Source organism: Notolepis coatsorum, assembly GCF_963971535.1.
Source record: "Notolepis coatsorum genome assembly, chromosome: 9".
Classification (NCBI taxonomy): Eukaryota; Metazoa; Chordata; class Actinopteri; order Aulopiformes; family Paralepididae; genus Notolepis; species Notolepis coatsorum.
In genome coordinates, this window is record NC_140173.1 from 96,542,364 (window position 1) to 96,564,355 (window position 21,992).

General features: G+C 43.6%; 1 protein-coding gene across 2 annotated transcripts; it reads left to right on the top strand.

Annotated features, from left to right (window-relative positions):
- Positions 1-10,406: 10,406 nt before the first annotated feature.
- On the top strand, positions 10,407-14,145 carry LOC311234077 (uncharacterized protein). Of its 2 annotated transcripts, none has more exons than XM_084321178.1 (6): positions 10,407-10,533; positions 10,975-11,001; positions 11,489-12,653; positions 12,777-12,836; positions 13,038-13,112; positions 13,821-14,145. In XM_084321178.1, the coding sequence occupies exons 3-6, from the start codon at positions 11,492-11,494 to the stop codon at positions 14,021-14,023; spliced, it is 1,500 nt and encodes a 499-aa protein (XP_084177304.1). In that variant the 5' UTR covers positions 10,407-10,533; positions 10,975-11,001; positions 11,489-11,491; the 3' UTR covers positions 14,024-14,145. The 2 variants fall into 2 exon arrangements, with proteins under 2 accessions (XP_084177304.1, XP_084177305.1); XM_084321179.1 differs by having other exon boundaries at positions 10,492-10,533; positions 10,978-11,001.
- Positions 14,146-21,992: the final 7,847 nt, after the last annotated feature.

Here is a 21,992-nt window from a genome sequence, read left to right on the forward strand (position 1 = left end):
CTTATTCCATGGTGAGATCTGCAATTCGAAACGTGATACACGGTGCATGATGTTGCTTTGGGATGAGAGTAATATGATACTCCGTTGGAGGCTAATAAAAAAATCCACTCGCCCACAATGATACTATGGCGCCCCTAAGAGGATCTGGCCGGTATTGCATGTTGCAGAGGGTAGATCTGCAGAGTCGATCGGGGAGTCGATCGGGGATCTTGATCCGGTTATTAATATGGAATAAAACAACTTGCCACGGCTATATACGTGCCTCTGGTCCACAGCGCATGGCACCGAAACCCGTATAAACTCGTGGCTGGTCCTTAATGTGTTAAGCCCTAGCCATATAATCACTTAACAGTACATACTACCCGAGTAAATGGAAGATTGTCCTTGTCTGACTCTGGAGAAGACGGTTAGCACATTTCCCATAATGTTGGCGTGTACCTTTAAAGCTACTACAGGGAGACTCAGTCAGTGAGCTCATACTTTTAGCTCATTTTATAGTTAAAATGATTGAGACAACGCAATCTTCTGTCTTCGTTGTGCATGCATGCGTGTGCTCACCACACGCGATACATGTGTCACTATTCTGGCAGTGGCTACTGTTATTATAGTATTGTAATGAAAGGTCTGTTATTTAATGTTTGTGTAAAGGGCTATTTTAACTGTTGATGGGTAGTGCATCAGTAAAGTGAATATGGTATTGTGCTCTTGCTCTGTTTGAATAGGTGGAGAGAGTGGTTAACTGTATTATAATAGTAAATAGAAAAATATGTTGTGCTCTTGCTTTTTTCTTTTTGAAGGTGGAGAGAGTAGCATTGCTAGTGCCACAACAGTTTTATTTGAGGTTCATAACAGTACATTGTACTACGCAATTGTTCATTAGCTCATTAGTTTGTGATTCACATGCACTAAAATTCACCAGAATGCAGGAAATTAAGTCTTTGTAACAAAACATTTCCTGGTGGGCGACCCCCAGACCCCCCGCTTAAAAAGTGGCCTGACTGGGGCTATATTTTGCGCTATATCTCCCGGTATGAGTTATTTCCCTAGTCCGGCCCTGTGAAAGGCGCTATATAAAACAAAGTTATTATTATTATTATTATTATTATTATTATTATTATTATTATTATTATTATTATTATTATTATTATTATTATTATTATTATTATTATTATTATTATTATTATTATTATTATTATTATTATTATTATTATTATTATTATTATTATTATTATTATTATTATTGTCACACCCCCCTTTAGCCAATTGGCATGAACACACACACTTGAACTCCATGCCCAATTTTTGCCTCCAAGGGAGAGTGGGGATATTTGGGACAGGGCCCAGCGGTGAGATACTCATGTCTGGAAGTCAGATCGTGAGAACATTTATTTGAAAAAAAAATCCTATATTATCACAGTTTGAATGTTTAAGAACATATTTACTGTAAAAGCTAACAGTTATAGTATCTCTAAATAGTAAACACTTTTGTTTAAAAAAGGCAGTTTGTGACACCTACTGTAGTAGCCAAGGTGTTAAAAATGCAGACAAACTTTAGATTGGATTGTCTCTGTTTTTCTCTGAGACTAGAGGTTTAACGAGATTCAAATAAGCATATATCTTCAAATATGTTCAGATCTTAATTTATGACATGTCATTTTGAAAGCTTACAGCAGCAGCCACATAGTTAAGAGGCAGGTGCACTGACTTCCGGTATGAGAGCGGAAGGGTAGCACGCATGCGGTGAGGCTCCTGGTCAAAAGAGTGAAAAACGGAGAAATAAAGACCCGAAAAGTGACGAAAAGTGATTAAAAATGAAGATGCAAACGAGAAGGAAGGAGGAGAAAACAATTATGAAGGAAAGAGAAATGGAGGACTCACAGGAAGAGGAGAGTTCGATGGAGCAGAACCCCCGAGGCGAGACCGAGAAGGGGCAGGCGGAGGAAGGGGGAGTTTCGGCTGAGACGGACAAGGGAATGCCAGGATGGGCCGTGCTCATGCAGGCCGGGATATTGGCGACCATAAAATTGAACTCGGACACGATGCAGGCGACCATAAAACTGAACTCGGACACGATAAGAAATTATATTGGGAAGTTACGGGAGGAATTGAGGAAGGAACAGGAGGACTTCAGAGGTGAAATGAATACAGAACTCAAAAGGGTGGATGAGAAGATGGCGTAACAGGACAGAAACGTAACAGAGGTACAGACTAGAACGACGCAAACGGAGGAATGGAACACAGAGATACACGAGGTGTTAACGTGTGCGATTCAAAAACAAGAACAGATGGAGACAAAGATATCGGACATGGAGGGGAGGTCACAGAGAAATAACATCAGAATATGGGGATTGAAAGAAGGAGTCGAAGGGGAATCGGTGACCCAATATGTGGAAAAGCTTATCAAGGAACAACTAGAGGAGACGGGACTGGAAAAAATGGAGATACAGAGGGCCCACAGGGCGTTGGCTCCGAGACCGAAACCGGACAGACCTGCGAGGGCGGTGATTATTAACTTTCTGAGATTTGAGATTTCAGAACCGCGTGGACCAAGAAGGTAGAAATCGAGGGGAAAAGACTGTCGTTTGATCACGATTACTCGACAGCGGTAACAATAACACGCAGGTCCTACGCGGGACTGAAGAGAATTCTGAAAGAAAACGGAATGAAATTTCAATCACCCATGACCTCGCTAAGGATTCACTGGAAGGAAGGGACGGTGACGTACGCGACGGCGCGGGAGGCGGCGGAGGAGATGAGGCGACGGGGGATGCAGATGGCGGAGGACGGAGAAGGATGGGGACAGGAGGGCCAGACGCTGAGCCTGCAGCAGAGATTGGAGAAAGCACGCAGATGGACCAGAGTAGGAGATCGAAACCCGGGAGAGGAGGGAGGAGAGAGGAGAAGGCCGAGGTGAGACGTGACAGACCGAAGGCGGAGACGGACGAGGAGGCCAGAGACGGAGAAGGAGGGGAGAGGAGGCGGGAGGAGACGAACGGATGAGTACACGCACAAGAGATTGAAAAAACTATCCAAATAGAGACAAAATATAGAAACTGAAATAACATATACATAAACACACATTCCCAGGTAGAGGCAGGATATAGGAACGAACATAACGTATACATGGACACATAATACACATGCTGATGGAGGAAATAAATGGAAATATAATTAGGTATGATAGACGGAACACAGAACATATTGAAACAAATACATAGACACACGCTGCGAGTAACACAGTTGGAAGGGATTAAGGGGATAAATGGACATCACATAGAAAATAGAGGGGAGGAAAAGAAAGTAAGAAGGGGTACACAGAAGACACCACACACGGGTTTGGGAGGAAGGAGGGACATTGGAACATATGAGCCACATTGAGAGGGACCTAGGAAATGGGGGTCTTTGATCAGAATGAAGGACAGAGCGCTTTTGACCAGGAGCTCGACAGCAATAAAAACAGTAAGAAGGCTGGACAAATATGACGAGCGGTTGGGGGTAAAGGTTTCAATCCCGCAAGCCGTCAGGAGGAGGCCTCTCACTAGGAGAGCAATTACTCCTCACCCACCAGCAGGGGACAGGGGGGGACACAGGGACCCCCCGAACGCCTTGGGAGCACTTTATGTAAAGTTTATGTTTTTTATTTATGTTAATCATTATATGTATTCGGTGAAGAGAGCGGAGGCTACAACCGGAGGGGGGAATGAATGTGACATGGGGGGGACTGACAGACGAAAGAAGAAGAAAGATGACAATGGTTAAAGGTATAAAAATGATGTCGTTAAACGTTAATGGAATGAATAATGCGATAACGAGGGGCAAAGTGATGTTGAAATGTAAAAAAAGTGAGATGGAAGTGATTTTTCTGCAGGAGACACATTTGGTAGCACAGGATCAAGAGAAACTGAAGAGATTTGGATATGAAAATGCATACTATAGTTCCTTTAAACGGAACCTGAGGAGAGGAGTAATCACGTTAATTAAAAACACAGTCAAATTTGAATTGATCAAGGAAGTAAGAGACAAGGAGGGAAGGTTTGTTCTGGTGAAGGGAAAAATGGAGGGTCAAATGATTATGTTAGTGAATGTTTATGCACCCCCAGAGAGTGAGAGGGATTTATATGAGACCATTTTTTATATGATAGTGATGGAACTAGAAGGGATATTGATATGCGCGGGAGATTTTAATGTAGTACTGAATCACAACCTAGACACCACGAGTACTAGAAAAGGACGGGCACCAATCAGTAGATATATGAATATTCAGATGACGGAAATGGGAATTACAGATGTTTGGAGGGGGATGCATGCCATGGACAGGGAATACACACATTACTCACACCCGCACGTGACATATGCGAGAATAGACTACTTTTTGATGACGACGGGGGACAGTTACAGGGTACGGGAGAGCAGAATAGGAGTAGCGGACATATCGGATCACAGTGCCATATATCTGACAGTAGATCTAGAAGGGAGACGGAGGAACACGATCTGGAGACTAAATGTAGGAATATTAAATAACAAGGGGGTGGTGAGTCAGATCAAGGAGGAGATAGCCAGGTATAAGGAAGAAAATGACAACGGGGCGGTAGATCCGAACATTCTATGGGACACACTGAAGGTGGTGATAAGGGGGAAATTGATGGAGAAGACAGCAATGCTGAAGAAGGCCAGAACGGAGACATATCACAATCTGATAGGGAAGCTGAAGAAGCTAGAAGGGAGACACCAGATATCAAAAGAACAGGAAACGCTCGGAGAAATCAAAGAAGTAAAGGCCAGGATAAATAGGGAATTATTGACGGAAATAGAAAAGAAAGCGAGGTTCATGAAACAAACGTACTATGAAGGGGGACCAAAAGCTACCAGACTGTTGGCTAGGAGAATTAGGACGCAACAGAAGTTGAACACGATACACACAATAAGGGATACAAAGACTAATGAAATATTGAGAGACCCAGCTGAAATAGAGAGGACATTTAGAGAATACTATGAGAAACTATACACACAGCCAAAAGCAGCGGGAGAAGAGGAAATAGAAGCATATCTGGAGAAGCTAGAGTTACCATCGATAGGGAAAGAACAGAATGAAGAATTAAATAAAATTATTACGGAACGAGAACTGGAAGAGGCAATTAGTAGAGCTAAAAACAACAAATCTCCGGGGAGCGACGGATTCCCATCGGAATTCTACAAGATATTTAGAACGGAATTAGCACCCATGTTAGGGGCGGCGTTCAGACACACGATGGAAGAGGGCGAAATGCCCCCCTCGTGGAAGGAAGCCATAATCACCACGATACCGAAGGAAGGGAAGGATAGAGAATTATGTAGTAGTTTCAGACCTGTGTCCATACTCAACGTGGATTACAAGATGTATACATCGATAATATCAAAGAGATTTGAGACGTTTATGCCAGACATTATAGATGAAGATCAAACTGGATTTATTAAAGGGAGACAGACACAGGACAACGTGAGAAAGACATTACACATAGTAGAGGAGATACAAAAACAAGGTGGTAGCGCGGTACTGATTAGCCTAGATGCAGAAAAAGCATTCCACAGTGTGAGCTGGACATTTTTATATAAAACATTGATGAGGTTCGGACTGAACGGGAGGGCGATGAAGATGAGCAAGGCGCTATATCAAGAACCGACAGCGAGGGTTAAGGTGAATGGCAGCCTGACGGATAGAATCAGATTAGAGAGGGCTACCAGACAGGGATGTTGTCTCTCACCAACGCTCTTCGCCGTTTTCATAGAACCACTGGCACAACTGATCAGACAGACCGAGGACATTAAGGGAGTAAGGATAAAGGGAACGGAATATAAACTAGGCCTATTTGCGGACGACGTGATAGTATACATGAGGCAACCAGACAAGAGCTTCCCGGCACTGATGGATCTACTGAAGGAATATGGCCACTACTCAGGATACAAACTAAACGTGACAAAGACACAGACCTTAGCATGGAACTATACCCCAACGACGGAAATTAGGGAACAGTACGGGATAAGATGGGACATGGACAAGATTAAATACTTAGGGGTGAACATCACGAGAGGGGTGGGGAAACTGTTTGAGGCGAACTATACACAGATAAATCAGAACATCAAGAGAGACTTGGAGAGATGGACAGTAATGCCCTTGGACTTCAATTCAAGAATAGAGGTAATTAAAATGAACATACTAGCAAGGTTACTGTACCTGTTCCAATCACTACCGATACAAATACCACAGAATCAATTCAGGGAGTGGGACAGACTGATATCGAGGTTCATATGGGCGGGGAGAAGACCACGGGTCAGATATAAAACACTACAACTACCAAAGGAAGAGGGAGGGATGGCAGTACCCAGCCTACAAGATTATTATTATGCAGCGCAACTGAGAGCAGTGACGTGCTGGTGTAACGACAAATATGAGGCAAGATGGAAAGACATTGAAAAAGAAGGGGAGGGATACAAGGTACAAGCTCTGGTGGGAGATAGGGAACTGTTCAAAGAAAAAGAGGGACTGTTAGATCCTATCACCAAATGCACCTTGACCATATGGAACAGAGTAGTAAAAACACACAAATTAGAGAAGCAGTCAGGGGTTCTGAGATGGATAGCACATGACAAGAGATTCAAACCAGGGAGGCTGGACCATGGATTCAGGAGGTGGGGGGGGGGGGGGGTGGGAGGGGGGGGGGGGGGGGGGGGGGCAACAGCGATATGCAAAATGATAGAGAAGGGGGAAATGCAAACACTACAAAAATTTAAGGAGAACTTTGGACTAGAAAACAGGGACCACTTCAGATATCTACAGATTAGAGATTACTATAATAAAGAAATAAGAGGGGACAAGGAAGAAGAACAGAATGGAATAATTAGGATGATAGTAAGGGCATACGAAGGAGGGAAAGGAAGGGTAATATCAGCACTGTACCGGGCTATAATGACCAGCAAGGGACACACGACCGATTATATAAGGGAGAAATGGGAGAGAGAACTAGAGATAGGAATAACAGGGAAGGAATGGGGGAACATATGCGAGGTGCAACATTCAACAACAGGATCGAGGATATGGAAAGAGTTTGGATGGAAAAACATAATCAGATTCTTTATAACCCCAGAGCTGAAGGGAAAATATGCACCAACACAAATAGCATGCTGGAGGATGTGTGGGAAGGAGAGGGCAAATCACACACACACATATTCTGGGGATGTCAGAAGCTGAAGGGGTATTGGGAGGAGATAGGGGAGGCAATGATCAGAATATTAGGATACGGGTTACCACAAACAGGACTGGTGCTTTACTTAGGAGACCTGACACACGAGGGAATACAAGGGAAGGACAAATATTTAATAAAGATAATGTTGATAGCGGCCAGAAAAGCAATAACAAGACTGTGGTACAAAGAAGACCCACCGACAATAGCACAATGGGTAGGAATAGTGGAGGAGATACAGGATATGGAGAGGATAACACACATGCTGAGGTTACAGGAAGAGAAATTTGGAGAAAGATGGGGAAAGTGGGAGGATTACAAGGGGAACGAAAACGACATCACAGAGGAAGAACCAAATGCATCACAAGAGGGCGAAGGGTAAAGGAGGAAAGAGGTTCAAGGAGGGTCTCTGAACCCATGTCACACACTTTTGACTTAGTTAGCATTTTCTGATTTTATTTTTTATTTTTTTGGGTATTACAATTGTATTATATTTTTGTACTTTATTATTTATGTCTGTTTAACAATGTTGTATTATGGGTTCCATTTTTGTGTAAGTGTTGTTTGTCTAATGTTAATAAAAATGTAAGTAAAAAAAAAAAAAAAGAGGCAGGTGCACTTTTGTCAGTTGTCCTCGGTACAATATGAGGCAGATACAGATGACTGCTGATGCCAACATGATGTCCGGTAGAGTCACTAGTAGAATCACCGGTAGAATCCAGTCGAATCAGTAGAATCCAGTCAAATCAGTAGAATCCAGTAGAATCACCAGTAGAATCCAGTCAAATCAGTAGAATCCAGTCGAATCCCCAGTAGAATCCAATCGAATCACCAGTAGAATCCAGTCAAATCAGTAGAATCCAGTCAAATCACCAGTAGAATCCAGTCAAATCACCAGTAGAATCCAGTCGAATCACCAGTAGAATCCAGTCAAATCACCAGCAGTGTTAATTTTGTCAACGAAAATTATAACTAAACATGTTTGTCAACGAAGCTTTTTTTCATGACGACAACGAGACGTGACGTCACGTTAATGTAGACCATGTGACACTAACGTGACTAAATAGTTAATTAAATATCGTTGACCACAACTGACAACACAAAATGTAGTTTGCAAAATACAATTTTGCTTTATTGTCAAGACTGTTTACTTGCTAGCTAACAGTAGCTCGTTTTCAGACAGGAAAGTATCAAACATAATTGTCCGTGCGGAACCCTATCCTCAACACAGCGTTCCGTGTGTAGGGGCTCACCACTGTTATGCTGTGAGTGTTGTTTTCCCCCCGGGAGATATGGGAGGACAGACTGCAACAGAGCGCTACATTATGTTTTGACCCATGCACCACAATAGCTTACATAATGATAGGAAAACATACCTGCCCTCCGTCGTCATGGGAAATGTAAGATCACTGGTCAACAAGACAGATGAACTTTCGGCCCTGGTAACAATCCAAGTGGAATACAGAGTCCAGCTTGCATGGAAATATCCCAGACTGCGGGATTTTAATCATGTCAAAATAACCAGGACCCTGACAAACTTCACACACTTTGTTTTTAACAAAGTACTAAATAATTGTATGTTATGTATTAACTGTTTTTAGATGGCTGTGTTGATGCTGTGATGGACACCTGAATCTCCCCTTGGGGACAAATAAAGGTTTTCAATCAATCAATAAGCCTAACCAGCTAGCACTAACGTTAGCTTTTTTTGTTTAGAAAAAACTCACACCAACTTATGAGGCTGTAACTGAGTGGCGAGACAAAAAAAGATGTATTAAAAAAAGAAATAATAATAATTTAAATTTTTTTAAGACTAAATCGAGACTAAACGAAGACTAAAATGCTCAGACCTGTCGTTGACTAAAACTGACTAAACTGAAAAATAAATGAAGATGACTATATGATGAAAACGAAAAAGGAGCATTTGACACATGACTAAGACTAAAACTAAAATAGCTGCCAAAATTAACACTGATCACCAGTAGAATCCAGTCGAATCATGAGTAAAAAAATCTTTAAAATCTCACAGAATTTACACAACTCTGAATAGCCGCAGGAACTAGGGGTGCTGAGGGAGCAGCAGCACCCCCACCTTCAAGTGCAGCACCCCCTCACGGCACGAACGGATATTGATGCAAAATAAATCGGTCACATTCGCCGTGACAGAATCGTTTTTCATTTAGTCTTTATGACCCTATCACCATTATCCTTTCGTAATGTTTCCTGTCCGGCTTGTCCGCCATCTTGCTTTCATTTCTAAAACCACGAACGGCGCATTGATCGTAATGCAGTTGTGGGCAGGTCCTGGGACCAAGAGCGTTGGGTTATGAAAAATACCCACGTGTAAATTGACTGTTTCAGCCAATCAGAATCGAGAAATTTGCATGCCGTTGTATAATGCTTTATTATTGCACAGTTAAACAGACAGTTTGCCATACAATGAAAATCTTACTTTGCTAGTCCGCCCTTCACACAAAATCACACAATACTTAACTTAAACATATTTAAATACAAGCGAGTGCTAGAAAATAAGGTAAAAAATAGATAAATATATATATACTAATGAGTCTTCAAGTGGGCTCCTCTTGTAAACATAGTCATGCTCCCTCCCTGAGCATCCTGCTAATAGCTTTTTGAATGGAGGTGAGACGAGAGGGCAGGGAGGGGGCGGGGGAGGAGGGGGAGAACAAGGAGATGGAGAGTAGCGGAGAGGAGAGGAGGGGGAGAACGAGGAGAGGAGGGGGAGAACTAGGAGAGGAGATGGAGAATAGTGGAGAGGAGAGATGGAGGAGAGGAGGGGGAGAATGAGGAGATGGAGAACAATTTGATTTGATTTGATTTTTATTTGTCTCGAACATAGAAACATAAAACAAGTTTAAAAAACAAAAAGGTAAATAGTCAAAGACTATTTCCATACAATAAGTGTTCGAGAAGGAACAGGGGGAAGTAAAACAACTTATCAAGCCCTGCCCCTTCCTTACAATATTTGACATTATAATTTAATAAAAAATTTAATAATATAACAAATCAAATGGAGAGGAGAGGAGTGGAGGGGGAGAATGAGGAAATGAAGAACAATGGAGAGGAGAGGAGTGGAGGGGGATAATGAGGAGATGGAGAATAGTGGAGAGGAGAGATGGAGGAGTAGAGCGGAGAAGAGAAGAGGAGGGATAGAGGAGAGGAGAGTAACGGAACGTAAACCAATCCCGGTCACCCTCTTTATCTGGGAACGCCCAAACCCAACTTCGGTCACGCCCCATCTTGCGCGGCATTCTGGATCTTTCCTCACAGCCCCACCAGATTTTCACGTCGAAAGGTAGGTGATATGAAATCATACTTATTTTAGAGTATATATATCAAATTTCATGAGTATTCATCTATATTTAGTCATCTAAAGACTACTAGATGTGAACGTTTGTACCACTGCAACGTTATAATTGTTCGAATGTGTTCGGGGCGACGCTGATTTCCAAGTAAAAGTAGCTTCCTGTTCCTTAAACACGAACTCCCACTCGCCCCAAGATGAAGTCAGATTGTTTGGTTATGTTGCTAGCATATATAGCCAGTGTTTTGTCCGACGAAATGTGTTGTACATTTGTAATCTTAATAAGAGATCTAAGTTTGTCTGAACGAGTGATGAACTGAGGTTGCGCGAAAATAATCGAAGGGAGAACAATAATTTTCGCGGGGAAAATAATGAACTGGTTTTCTCTCTCTCTCTCTCTCTCTCAATCTCTGTATAAAAAAACATCTGAAGCAGTGACAAAGTCAGACAGCAGACACGGTAGGTTTGTGTGTGCTTGTTTGTTTCTCTACAGGTGAATGGAGGTGTGTGTGTGTGTGTGTGAGGCTGCCATGCTGAACTGGGTGAAGGTAAGGTTGTGTGTGTGTTTGCATGTCTGGTAATATTTCAGCATAATCATTTTGGTTTCATGCTCATTCATATTCAAGTTCATTAACAAAAGGCAAGATGTTCTTGATACCTTCCATTGTTCTGCATCTTTTCATCAGAATTTCACTCATATCCAACAAACCATAGCAATAAACTAAATTCATCATTGAGGTCAACAACCTCCTTATCCATATTCAAAAAAACAATTCAAATCTAATTTAATTTCATCATAAATCACTCACATAAGTTCCCTCCTAGCACTGTTTTTTTTAAATAATGTGCTAAATAAATCAAATAAAATAAACTCGTCAGTCGTACAATAATAATAAAGTTCATATTATTTTACTTTCTTGTTTAAAATATTTGTGTGTGTTTGCAGAGCATGCCTAATATCCGGCAAATGCGGAAGAGGGAGAGGAAGGTGCGTCTGTGGACCCAGGAGGCCATGGATCAGGCCATTGCAGAGGTCAGAGCAGGCAGGTGGAGTGCGAGGCGGGCAGCCACGTTGTTCGAGGTCCCTAAGTCCAGCCTGATCGACCGACTCAGCGGAAAGGTGTCTCTGGCCTGCAACATCGGCCGGGGCACCTATCTGACCCCTGAAGATGAGAGTTCCCTGGTGGAGTACTGCTTGTACTCTGCCAGTTATGGGTTTCCGCTGACGAGGTCGCAGGTCCTGGCCCACGCCCTGGCCATCTATAACCTCCGTCACCCAGGGAACCTAAAAACATCCCTTGGCCAGGGGTGGTGGATCAATTTTAGGGAGAGGCAACACCATCGCCTCACGATCCGGATCCCGGACACCATTGACCGTGGGAGGGCAGCCTGCGCTAAGAGGGGGGCCATAGAAGAATACTTCAAGCTCCTCACCAGCACCATGGAGGAGCACGGGCTGAGGGAGAAACCCCGTCATATTTACAACTGTGACGAGACGGGGTTTCAGATGGACTCCAACCGGAGGAAGGTCGTTGTGCCCCGTGGGACGAAGCACGCCTACAGGCAGGCCCAGGGAACCAGGGAACACATCACGGTCCTGGCCTGCCTCAACGCGGCTGGGGAGGACGTCCCCCCTTTTATTATTTATAAGGGGGGCTACCCAGGAGGGCCCTACAATAGGGAGTTCACAAGAAGATCTGGAAAGGTCAGGAGGAACACCACCAAGGCCCGCCTGCTCACCGCCCAGGAGATGACGGATGCCATCGATGAGACAGAGGACCGCGCCGCCCGCGCCGAGGCAGGAGCTCTGGCCAGGGCAGACCGACAGCGGCAGCGGGCTGAAACTTTAAGGACTCCCACAACCTCCTCCCGTACCCCGCGTGGTGGCTCTCTCCCCAGCCGCAGAAGAGGAGTGTCCCCCGGGGCCGCTCCCACCACCAGCTCCGGTCTTTCCATCGCCGGTCCCTCAGCCTCAGCCTCCATGCCCCCCTCTTCTGCCTCCCACAGTCTGCTGCCCGCCTCTAGCCTCCACACCAGCACTCGCCTGCCTGCTTTGAGAGGGGAAGATCACCACCCCTCCACCTCTTCCTCCCCAACAGCCATAATGGATGGTATTTATTTATTTGTTTTCTTTTAACAGTTATTTGGGAGACAACATTCTCAGTTAGCAAAAAAGTATAAATTTTTTTATGAATAAATAATCATGTTTTATTGTTTCTTAACCATTTTCTCAGAGCCGGCAGTCCCACCGCAGTCCCACCGGGTGTCCCAGCCAACTTCCTCTCCCTCCCACCGTAAGCTTTTTCAAACAACTGTGAAAAAAACACGATCTACAAATGTCCATGGCCAAAAGGAACAGGAAGAAAAACTCTTATTGTACCTGCCCCTACGGCCTACACACACACACAGTACACTGATAGACTGTTCATAGCGCAATATTTACCAAACCAAACAAAATAATTTTTTTGAGTGGTGCTCCCTTTTTGTGTCTGCAGCCTCCTGTATTCCTGGACCAACAGGAGCATCGACATCCTCCTCCTCCTCCCACGCCAGACCCACGACACCCATCGGCATGTTACTTATGTTTTTTGAGTTTGTCAGGGCAAACTTATGAATTGTTATTTATTTTGTAAAAAATTTGCTGATTTTATACAAATTGCTGTGGGGCACTTTGAACTGTGGTCCATGTGTGAAAAGTACTATATAGATAGTTATTCATATTTATTACATGGCGTTTTCACATTCGCCGAAATGCTTGCTTGTGATTGGTCAATAGCCCGTGTCAGAGGTCCGTTATCACACAATAATGACCGCTGTGGGACAATAATGACCGCTGTGCGCAGCTGTTCGCAATCAAGCCCACTACAACACTGTATCAGTGCTGCTCAGCATATGCACAGCTGCACTCAGTCATGCAATCAGACCAGAGACCTGCCGGCTGCCGATAATAATAATCACTTTATTTGGGCTGACAGAGCCACAGAACAACTGCGTCTTCATTTGATCTAGTCTTGTCGATGAATTAGGTATATTGTTAGTAAGTTAGCCATGTAATAAGCGGGATAATGTATAGCTTTACTCGATCATTGTCGCAAAATAATTGACCTTCACTGACGTTTAAAACACCTCAGCGCTGCGCCTCGGTATTTTAAACTCCGTGTCGGTCAGTTATTTTGCGACAATGACCTCGTAGCTATACATTATCCCTTACTTATTATTGGACCTTGGTATATTGTAATCAAGCAGCGTCATAATAATAAATTTCTTTTTAACTGCAGGTCACACCACCAAGAGGCAGAAGCTGGGGATCTGGCGGTGTGGCCGGTGTAAAAAGGCGAACCCCCCTGTGGACTCTGAGGGTTTGGTGTCGTGGGTCCAGTGTGACAACTGTCACAAATGGTTCCACACCATGTGTGTCCAGTGGGAGGAGGAGGAGGACGAAGATGCTAGTTTCTGGTGTTACTGGTGTTTGGATGAATGAGTGTATGAATGAGTGAGCGAATGAAAAAAATTATAAATATGTATGGTGTGCTGTAAATAGTTATTGTTCTAAGTTATGTTTATTGTATTTTTTATATAATGTTTATAAAATTTTATGAAGTGCTGGCTGTTGTGTTAAATTTGTCATATTTTTGTTGAAAACACATGTACTCACAAATGTTAATGTGACAAGTGATTGTGATTAATATTTTGTTTGTTAGACAAATAAAATGGGGATGTTGTTTGCTCCTGAGATGAGATGGTAGACAAACGACACTACCTTCCAGCTGACAGTAGATGGCAGCATTGATTTTAAAGGATGAAAACAGGTTCAAACAAAAGAACTCCATTTTCCAAGACCTTTTTTCACAGTTCACAGGTCAGCAGGTCGGTAAAAGTTGATGAAAATGCGATCTGAACACAGGAGCGTTAAACTATGAATGCGCCCTCACGTCACCTCAGTACAGTGACCGTGAATGGCCACCTAATTATCATAATTAAAGTGCATCATTAGCATTATGTTTGTTGTCTAAAGGGAACTAAAATGGTAAAATTTAAGTTTTTAAATGATATCCGCATATATAGGACAAATAAAACAGCGTTGTTTTGTAAAAAACTCCAATGAAAACGGCGCAAGGTACGTAATATTCGCTATTGTTATGCAAATGTGATAGAATCCTATAAAAAGGTGGACGGACTTGGGCACTGTGACTCTCTCAAGTAGCCAAATTACACTATAAAACGAACTGGATAGTTGATTTAACTTCATGCTGAAGCTATTCTAAAATCAGCTATAAGCGTAAACATGTGTGTGTGGCTGTGTGCGTGCGTGCGCAAGTGCACGTCCCATCTCCGGTCTGGGTTCTGGAGAGGTAGCTGACTGTACCCCTGGCTCTCTTATCAGCATTATGAGATAGTAACTAAATAGTAACACACAGCCATTTGGAAAAGTAACTGTAATAAGATTACTGGCTTGTAAAAAGTAACAAGTTAGATTACTATTTGCTGAAAAAAGTTATCAGAGTTACTGGCATCACTGTTCACAACATGCATCATCATGGCCACTCAATTTATAAAATGTTAAAATACACACATGCACGGACGCACACACACACACACACACACAGTGGGGGCGACAGTGGCTCAGGAGGTAGAGCAGTCGTCTGGCAATCCAGGTTCTCGGTTCGATTCCCGCTCCTCCCGGGCAGCGTGTCGATGTGTCCTTGAGCAAGACACTTAACCCCTAATTGCTCCCGATGAGCAGGTTGGCACCTTGCATGGTTGCCTCCGCCGTCGGTGTGTGAGTGAATGGGTAAAATGTGAGTAACAAATTGTAAAGCGCTTTTGATAAAAGTGCTATATAAAAAAGCAGCCATTTACCATTTATTTACTAATCACGCACGCACCCACACACACACACACACACATACACACACACACACACATTTACACATACACACACAGATGCACATTCACACGCACACACAGATGCACGCACACACGCATGCACGCACGCACACACGCGCACGCACACACGCCACACACACACACACACACACACACACACACACACACACACACACACACACACACACACACACACACACACACACACACACACACACACACACACACACACACACACACACACACACACACACACACACACACACACACACACACACAGAGATCAACCAGTCAGCTGGAGAGACAAGACAAAGAATGATGTGGGGTACCGACCACAGCAAGGTCATTGTTACCATGGTGACGAATACAGTACAATCTACAGTACAAGGGTTGGAGCCGGCATGACATCATTACACTCTGAATGTCCCAGCATGCCTTCTGGGTGTCGTCTGCAACCACTGGAGGTTTGACCTGAATAACAATATATATTTCTAATGAAGGTTTATAGTTTCAAAAGAATAGTACTTCATCAAAGCATATATATTTATATTTCACAGTGCATACATGTTTACGACATAGTGCCCCTGTGCCCTCTGACGGGAATGTGGAGGGAGGTGTTTGAAACACAATAACATATACAGTATATATATGACTTAAAGCTAGAATCTGTAATGGCGTCAAACAGCGGCTTCACAGTGTAATAAGTTACCATATAGTTATAATATGATGTATATATATATATATATATATATATATATATATATATATATATATATATATATATATATATATATATATATATATATATATATATGTAACGGATGGTACCGCGAAGCGCAGTCACGAAGGGCTGGGGTGAGTAGCAGTGCTATGGGTTAAACTCACTCTCATCCTCAAAACACAGATACAGGTGCAACTCAATAAATTAGAATATCGTGGAAAAGTCTATATATTTAGCTGTATTGTGTAATAAAAGATCTTGGAGAAGGTCGGAGAAGTGTTACCCATTCTGAAAACGTTGAGGTCATGAATATATCTTACTTTCATGCTAGCGCTTGTTTCCCTATGCGTTTTCTTTTGTTGTTGTTGTTCTTAGCTCTATTCTATTTAAATCTTTCAAAACATTTCTTATGTACCCCAGTTGCTATTACATGTGTTTATTACATACCAACTATTCGCCTGTTTTATTCTCCACCCATCAATCATCCATAGCAACACTATATTATCATCACAGACATCCAAGTTGGGGGATCCCCCTTTTTCTTTAAATTAGCTGCACTGCCCTGCATTCTCATGGCGTATTCTCTCCATGTGTAGCATATTAATGAGTTCTGTCAACCAGGTTTGGAAAAGTGGTACTATTTCTTTGTTCCACACCATTCAAATGCATTTCTTTGCAATTGCAATTACTTTGCAATTATATATACAAGAATAATAAAGTCTATGTATCACCTTAAATTGAATTAACTGATGTCTGGAATTAATAGAACAATAGTGGATACTGCGGTGGATTTTGTTCTTGATTTATTGTAATGTTTCTTCTTGACTAAAGAAGATTTGTTTGGCCCATGCATGGGGACATTACCTTGTGATTTCGGGCTTTACAAATACATTTGATTTGATGAATCTCAACAAGAACCAGTCTTTGTCCTGAGACTTCCAGTCAGAATGAGAGTATGTAAGAGCCATATGCAACACAGAGTTGCGTACCCGCGGGAAGATGTTTTTTAGTAGGGGGTGCTTGTTAGGCCCGAGGCGCAGCCGAGGGTCGTTAGACCCCACTAGGCATGGTCTAATTCTCATAACCCACGACTCCACGTGGTGTAATGGCTTTTATACAATGGCCGATGTCATCAAACCTTATTGCTATACAATAAACACACATTAATTGAAGATTTATTGACAAAACCATCCGCAGAAAAAGTAGTTCCCAAAAAAAAAAAAGAAGTTGCCTCCATGTGGAAGCAGCTCGGAAGTGATTGCTAATTTTATTACTGTCCGCCTTGTTTACAACTGGTTAAGCTTGGCGACTCTTTCGAAGTCGCTCTCTTTCAAAGTTGGTTAAGGTTAGAGTTTGGTATCAGGGCTGGTGGTCTATCGCCCTGCTCTAAAGACAAACTCTAACCGTAACCAACTTCGAAAGAGAGCGACTTCGAAAGAGTCGCCAAGCTTAACCAGTTGGAAACAAGGCGGTAAATAAAATTAGCAATCAATCAATCAATCAATCAATTCAATAATCCACGCTCACTTAAAACAGTGCACCTCCCAGCTGCTTCTATAGAAAGTAGGTAAAAAAGAAATAAAAATAGAAATGTGCAATTAATCAATCAATTCGTGCGCTTTTATTTTGTTCCACAATGACTCATGACCCACTAATTACATAATCCAACATTGTGTAAGAAACTAACACATTCGCCGTGACAGAATCGTTTTTGATTTAGTCTTTATGACCCTATCAATGATGATCCTAGTCAGTCCCTAACTCGTCAGTCTCTGGTCAGTCCCTGGTCGGTCTCTAGTCAGTCTCTGGTCAGACCCTAGTCAGTTTCTAGTCAGTCCCTAGTCAGTTCCTAGTCAGTCTCTAGTCGGTCCCTAGTCAGTCCCTAGTCAGTCCCTAGTCAGTCTGTAGTCAGTCCCTAGTCAGTCTCTAGTCAGTCCCTAGTCAGTCTCTAGTCAGTCTCTAGTCAGTCCCTAGTCAGTCTCTAGTCAGTCTCTAGTCAGTCCCTAGTCAGTCTCTAGTCAGTCCCTAGTCAGTCTCTAGTCAGTCTCTGGTCAGTCTCTAGTCAGTCCCTAGTCAGTCTCTAGTCAGTCTCTGGTCAGTCTCTAGTCAGTCCCTAGTCAGATCAACACACACACATACTCATGCACCCAGACACACACACGCACACGCAGTCACATTGAACATGTGATTAATCTGGTCCGGCATGATTTGTGATATGCCTCTGTAAACATATCTTGTGCATATGGTTACGGTCACCGTGGCAACGTGACAACAGCGGCGGCCGGGCTCCTCCCTCAGTGGGTCAGCTTGTTATTTAATAAGAGTTCTCAGCATGTCTCTGTCTCTCTCTCTCCACACCCTAGTGCCGCTGAGCCCAGCTGTTGCTATGGTCCGCAGGGACAGCACCACAACAACAACAGCCTTGCCCTCACAGTGCAACTCCACACACCCCAGCCGTCCGCTCGGGCCGCCGCACGGTCACACAGGGCACTCCAGAGACTAGAGACTGACTAGGGGCTGACTAGAGACTGACTAGAGACTGACTAGGGACTGACTAGAGACTGACTAGAGACTGACTAGGGACTGACTAGGGACTGACTAGAGACTGACCAGAGACTGACCAGAGACTGACCAGAGACTGACTAGGGACTGACCAAAGACTGACTAGGGACTGACTAGAGACTGACCAGAGACTGACTAGGGACTGACCAGAGACTGACTAGAGACTGACTAGGGACTGACCAGAGACTGACTAGGGACTGACCAGAGACTGACTAGAGACTGACCAGAGACTGACTAGGGACTGACCAGAGACTGACTAAAGACTGACTAGGGACTGACCAGAGACTGACTAGAGACTGACTAGGGACTGACTAGGGACTGACTAGAGACTGACTAGGGACTGACTAGGGACTGACTAGAGACTGACTAGGGACTGACTAGGGACCGACCAGAGACTGACTAGAGACTGACCAGAGACTGACTAGAGACTGACCAGAGACTGACTAGAGACTGACTAGAGACTGACTAGGGACTGACTAAGGACCGACTAGGGACTGACTAGGGACTGACCAGAGACTGACCAGAGACTGACTAGGGACTGACTAGAGACTGACCAGGGACTGACCAGAGACTGACTAGGGACTGACTAGAGACTGACCAGGGACTGACCAGAGACTGACTAGAGACTGACCAGGGACTGACCAGAGACTGACTAGCGTCACAAATAAACTAATTCATTAAAGGGCGGTTAAGTCGGGTCAAATGTTTGTAAAACTGGAATCACAAATGGATTTTTACAGTAATGCACATTACACTCTTTTGATCTGAGGTGATTTGATTGTAGTTCATGCTCGGTAAGTAGGCTGTATTCACACACACACAGATACTGTCGAAGCAAACTGTCTAATGCCTGTCCTATCTCCCTGTCTCCCTGTGAGTGGCTGTCTCGTAGTGATGACCGGAGTGTTGGTGATGATGACCGGGAGGATGCCTCAAATAGATCCGCCATCAGCTCAATTTAATCTTAATCTTTCCAAATCTTCAGTTGCTATTGCATGCATTTATCTGTGTTTCATTACACATGCTTACCAACTGTTTCGCCTGTTTTATTGCAACACTACTATCACTGACATCTAAGAAGGGAGATCCCCCCTTGAACGGCCCTTCTAAGATTTCTCTCCTCCACATTGCCTGTGGTGGATTTTTTCCTATTGCTAGGTTTTAGTGCGTTTTTCCTTACCTTCGCTCGGGGTATGTCTGGGAGTGTTGCATTTATTTTATTTATTTAAAAAAATTTGGACTTTATGGTGTTTTTGTTTTGTTCTTGGTTTATTGTGATCTTTCTTCTTGACTTCTTCTTGGAAGAAGACCCATGGGGACATTAACGTGTGTTGTCGGGCCCTACAAATAAATTTTATTTGATTTTATTTGTCAAACACACGCACACACACAGATTCATTCATTCATTCACATACACACACACATTTACACATACACACACAGATGCACATGCACACGCACACCACACGCACGCACATGCGCACGCACACACACACACACACACACACACACACACACACACACACACACACACACACAGACTGGCATGAGCATCTACATATTTGGTATTTTGCTGCAAAATATAGCTGCCAGGCGTATAATTCGACCGCACGCATTACACTGTGTGTTGCATATTTTTTTCTCCTCATAATCTCCAGAGTCCTTCACACAGATGTGCAGCCATTGGCTCTCGGGGAGAGAGAAGTATTTGTCAAAACATCCATCAGAGTGAACTGGCTGCCGTGGCGCTCGCCTGTTGAATCAAAGGAAGGTGTGTCTGCTCTGCTCCCAACGGCTGGGAGAGGTGTCGCTGCTGTAGCCATGGCAACGTAAACAGCAGCAACAGCCTGATTGAAACACAGATTCAAATGTGTATGAAGGTTAGGTGAGGTGTGTGTGTGTGCGTGTGTGTGTGTGTGCGGGCGTGTATGTGTGTGTACACTTGTGCATGCATGCCTGCGTCTGTCTTAGATCGATGCAAACAAAAGTTCTCCCATTTGCATGATGCTTATTCAGGCTTACAGTATAATGCATTTTGTACACATCCTTCCCCCCCCCCCCCCCCCCCCCCCAAAGAAGAAAAGAAAAATCCTTTGGAACCTTCAGCAAACTGTGCACTCTGCATTGGCCTATATAAGTGTGTTTTTTTTTTAGCTTTTCTGTATTTTTCTCCCATCCCAATTTAGCCAATTCCCTTCCTGGTCATTGCACGCATTGCCCCACTGTCGGCCTGGGGAGGGTGTAGTAGAACTACCACATGCCTCCTCCGATACATGTGGAGTCGCCAGCCATTTCTTTTCACCTGACAGCCAGGAGTTTCACTGGGAAAACAGAACACGTGCAGAGGTTCACGCTATCTCCCCCAGATCCCCTCCCTGCTGACCGACCAGTAGGAGTCGCAGTTTACAACAACGACCAGGACACATACCCCACTGCCACTGGCTTCCCACCCGCTAACACTGGATTCGATCCTAGAGTCTCTGCGGTGGTAGGCAAGTGGTGCGTTCACGTTAGGTGGGAAGAAGCGGAAGAACCAGCTTCCGACTGGGAAAAACCATTCACGTCAGCCTCCTAGTGGTAATTCCTACTAGGTCATATGGGAGTTTTTTATAGACCCCGATATCTCCCACTTCGCGTCCCGAAATGCGGAAGTATCAACTATCATGGCAGCAAGCTTGACGGCGATGTCGGCAATACAAGGTAAATACAAATCAAAATGATCACTTTGATCACATAATCAGAATAATACAATCATACTGCTGTACTCTTCATATGAAAAACGAGCTATACTTGCTGCTGTTCGTCTACAGTTGATTTTAAAGTAACTTGCTAACGACTTGTAGCAATAGGTTAGCAGTAACTTACGATCGCCATCTTGGATGTGGGCGTTTCCTCGAGTTCAACGCGTGAATGCTTCCTAGTTGTAGCAACGAGATGTCATCTGGTTCGTCCGCTTCTTCCCACCTAACGTGAACGCACCATGAACACACCTGGTGTCATTGATTAAACACAACGACTCAAAATGTAACTTGTTATGGTGCGTTCACGTTAGGTGGGAAGAAGCGGACGAACCAGATGACATCTCGTTGCTACAACTAGGAAGCATTCACGCGTTGAACTCGAGGAAACGCCCACATCCAAGATGGCGATCGTAAGTTACTGCTAACCTATTGCTACAAGTCGTTAGCAAGTTACTTTAAAATCAACTGTAGACGAACAGCAGCAAGTATAGCTCGTTTTTCATATGAAGAGTACAGCAGTATGATTGTATTATTCTGAT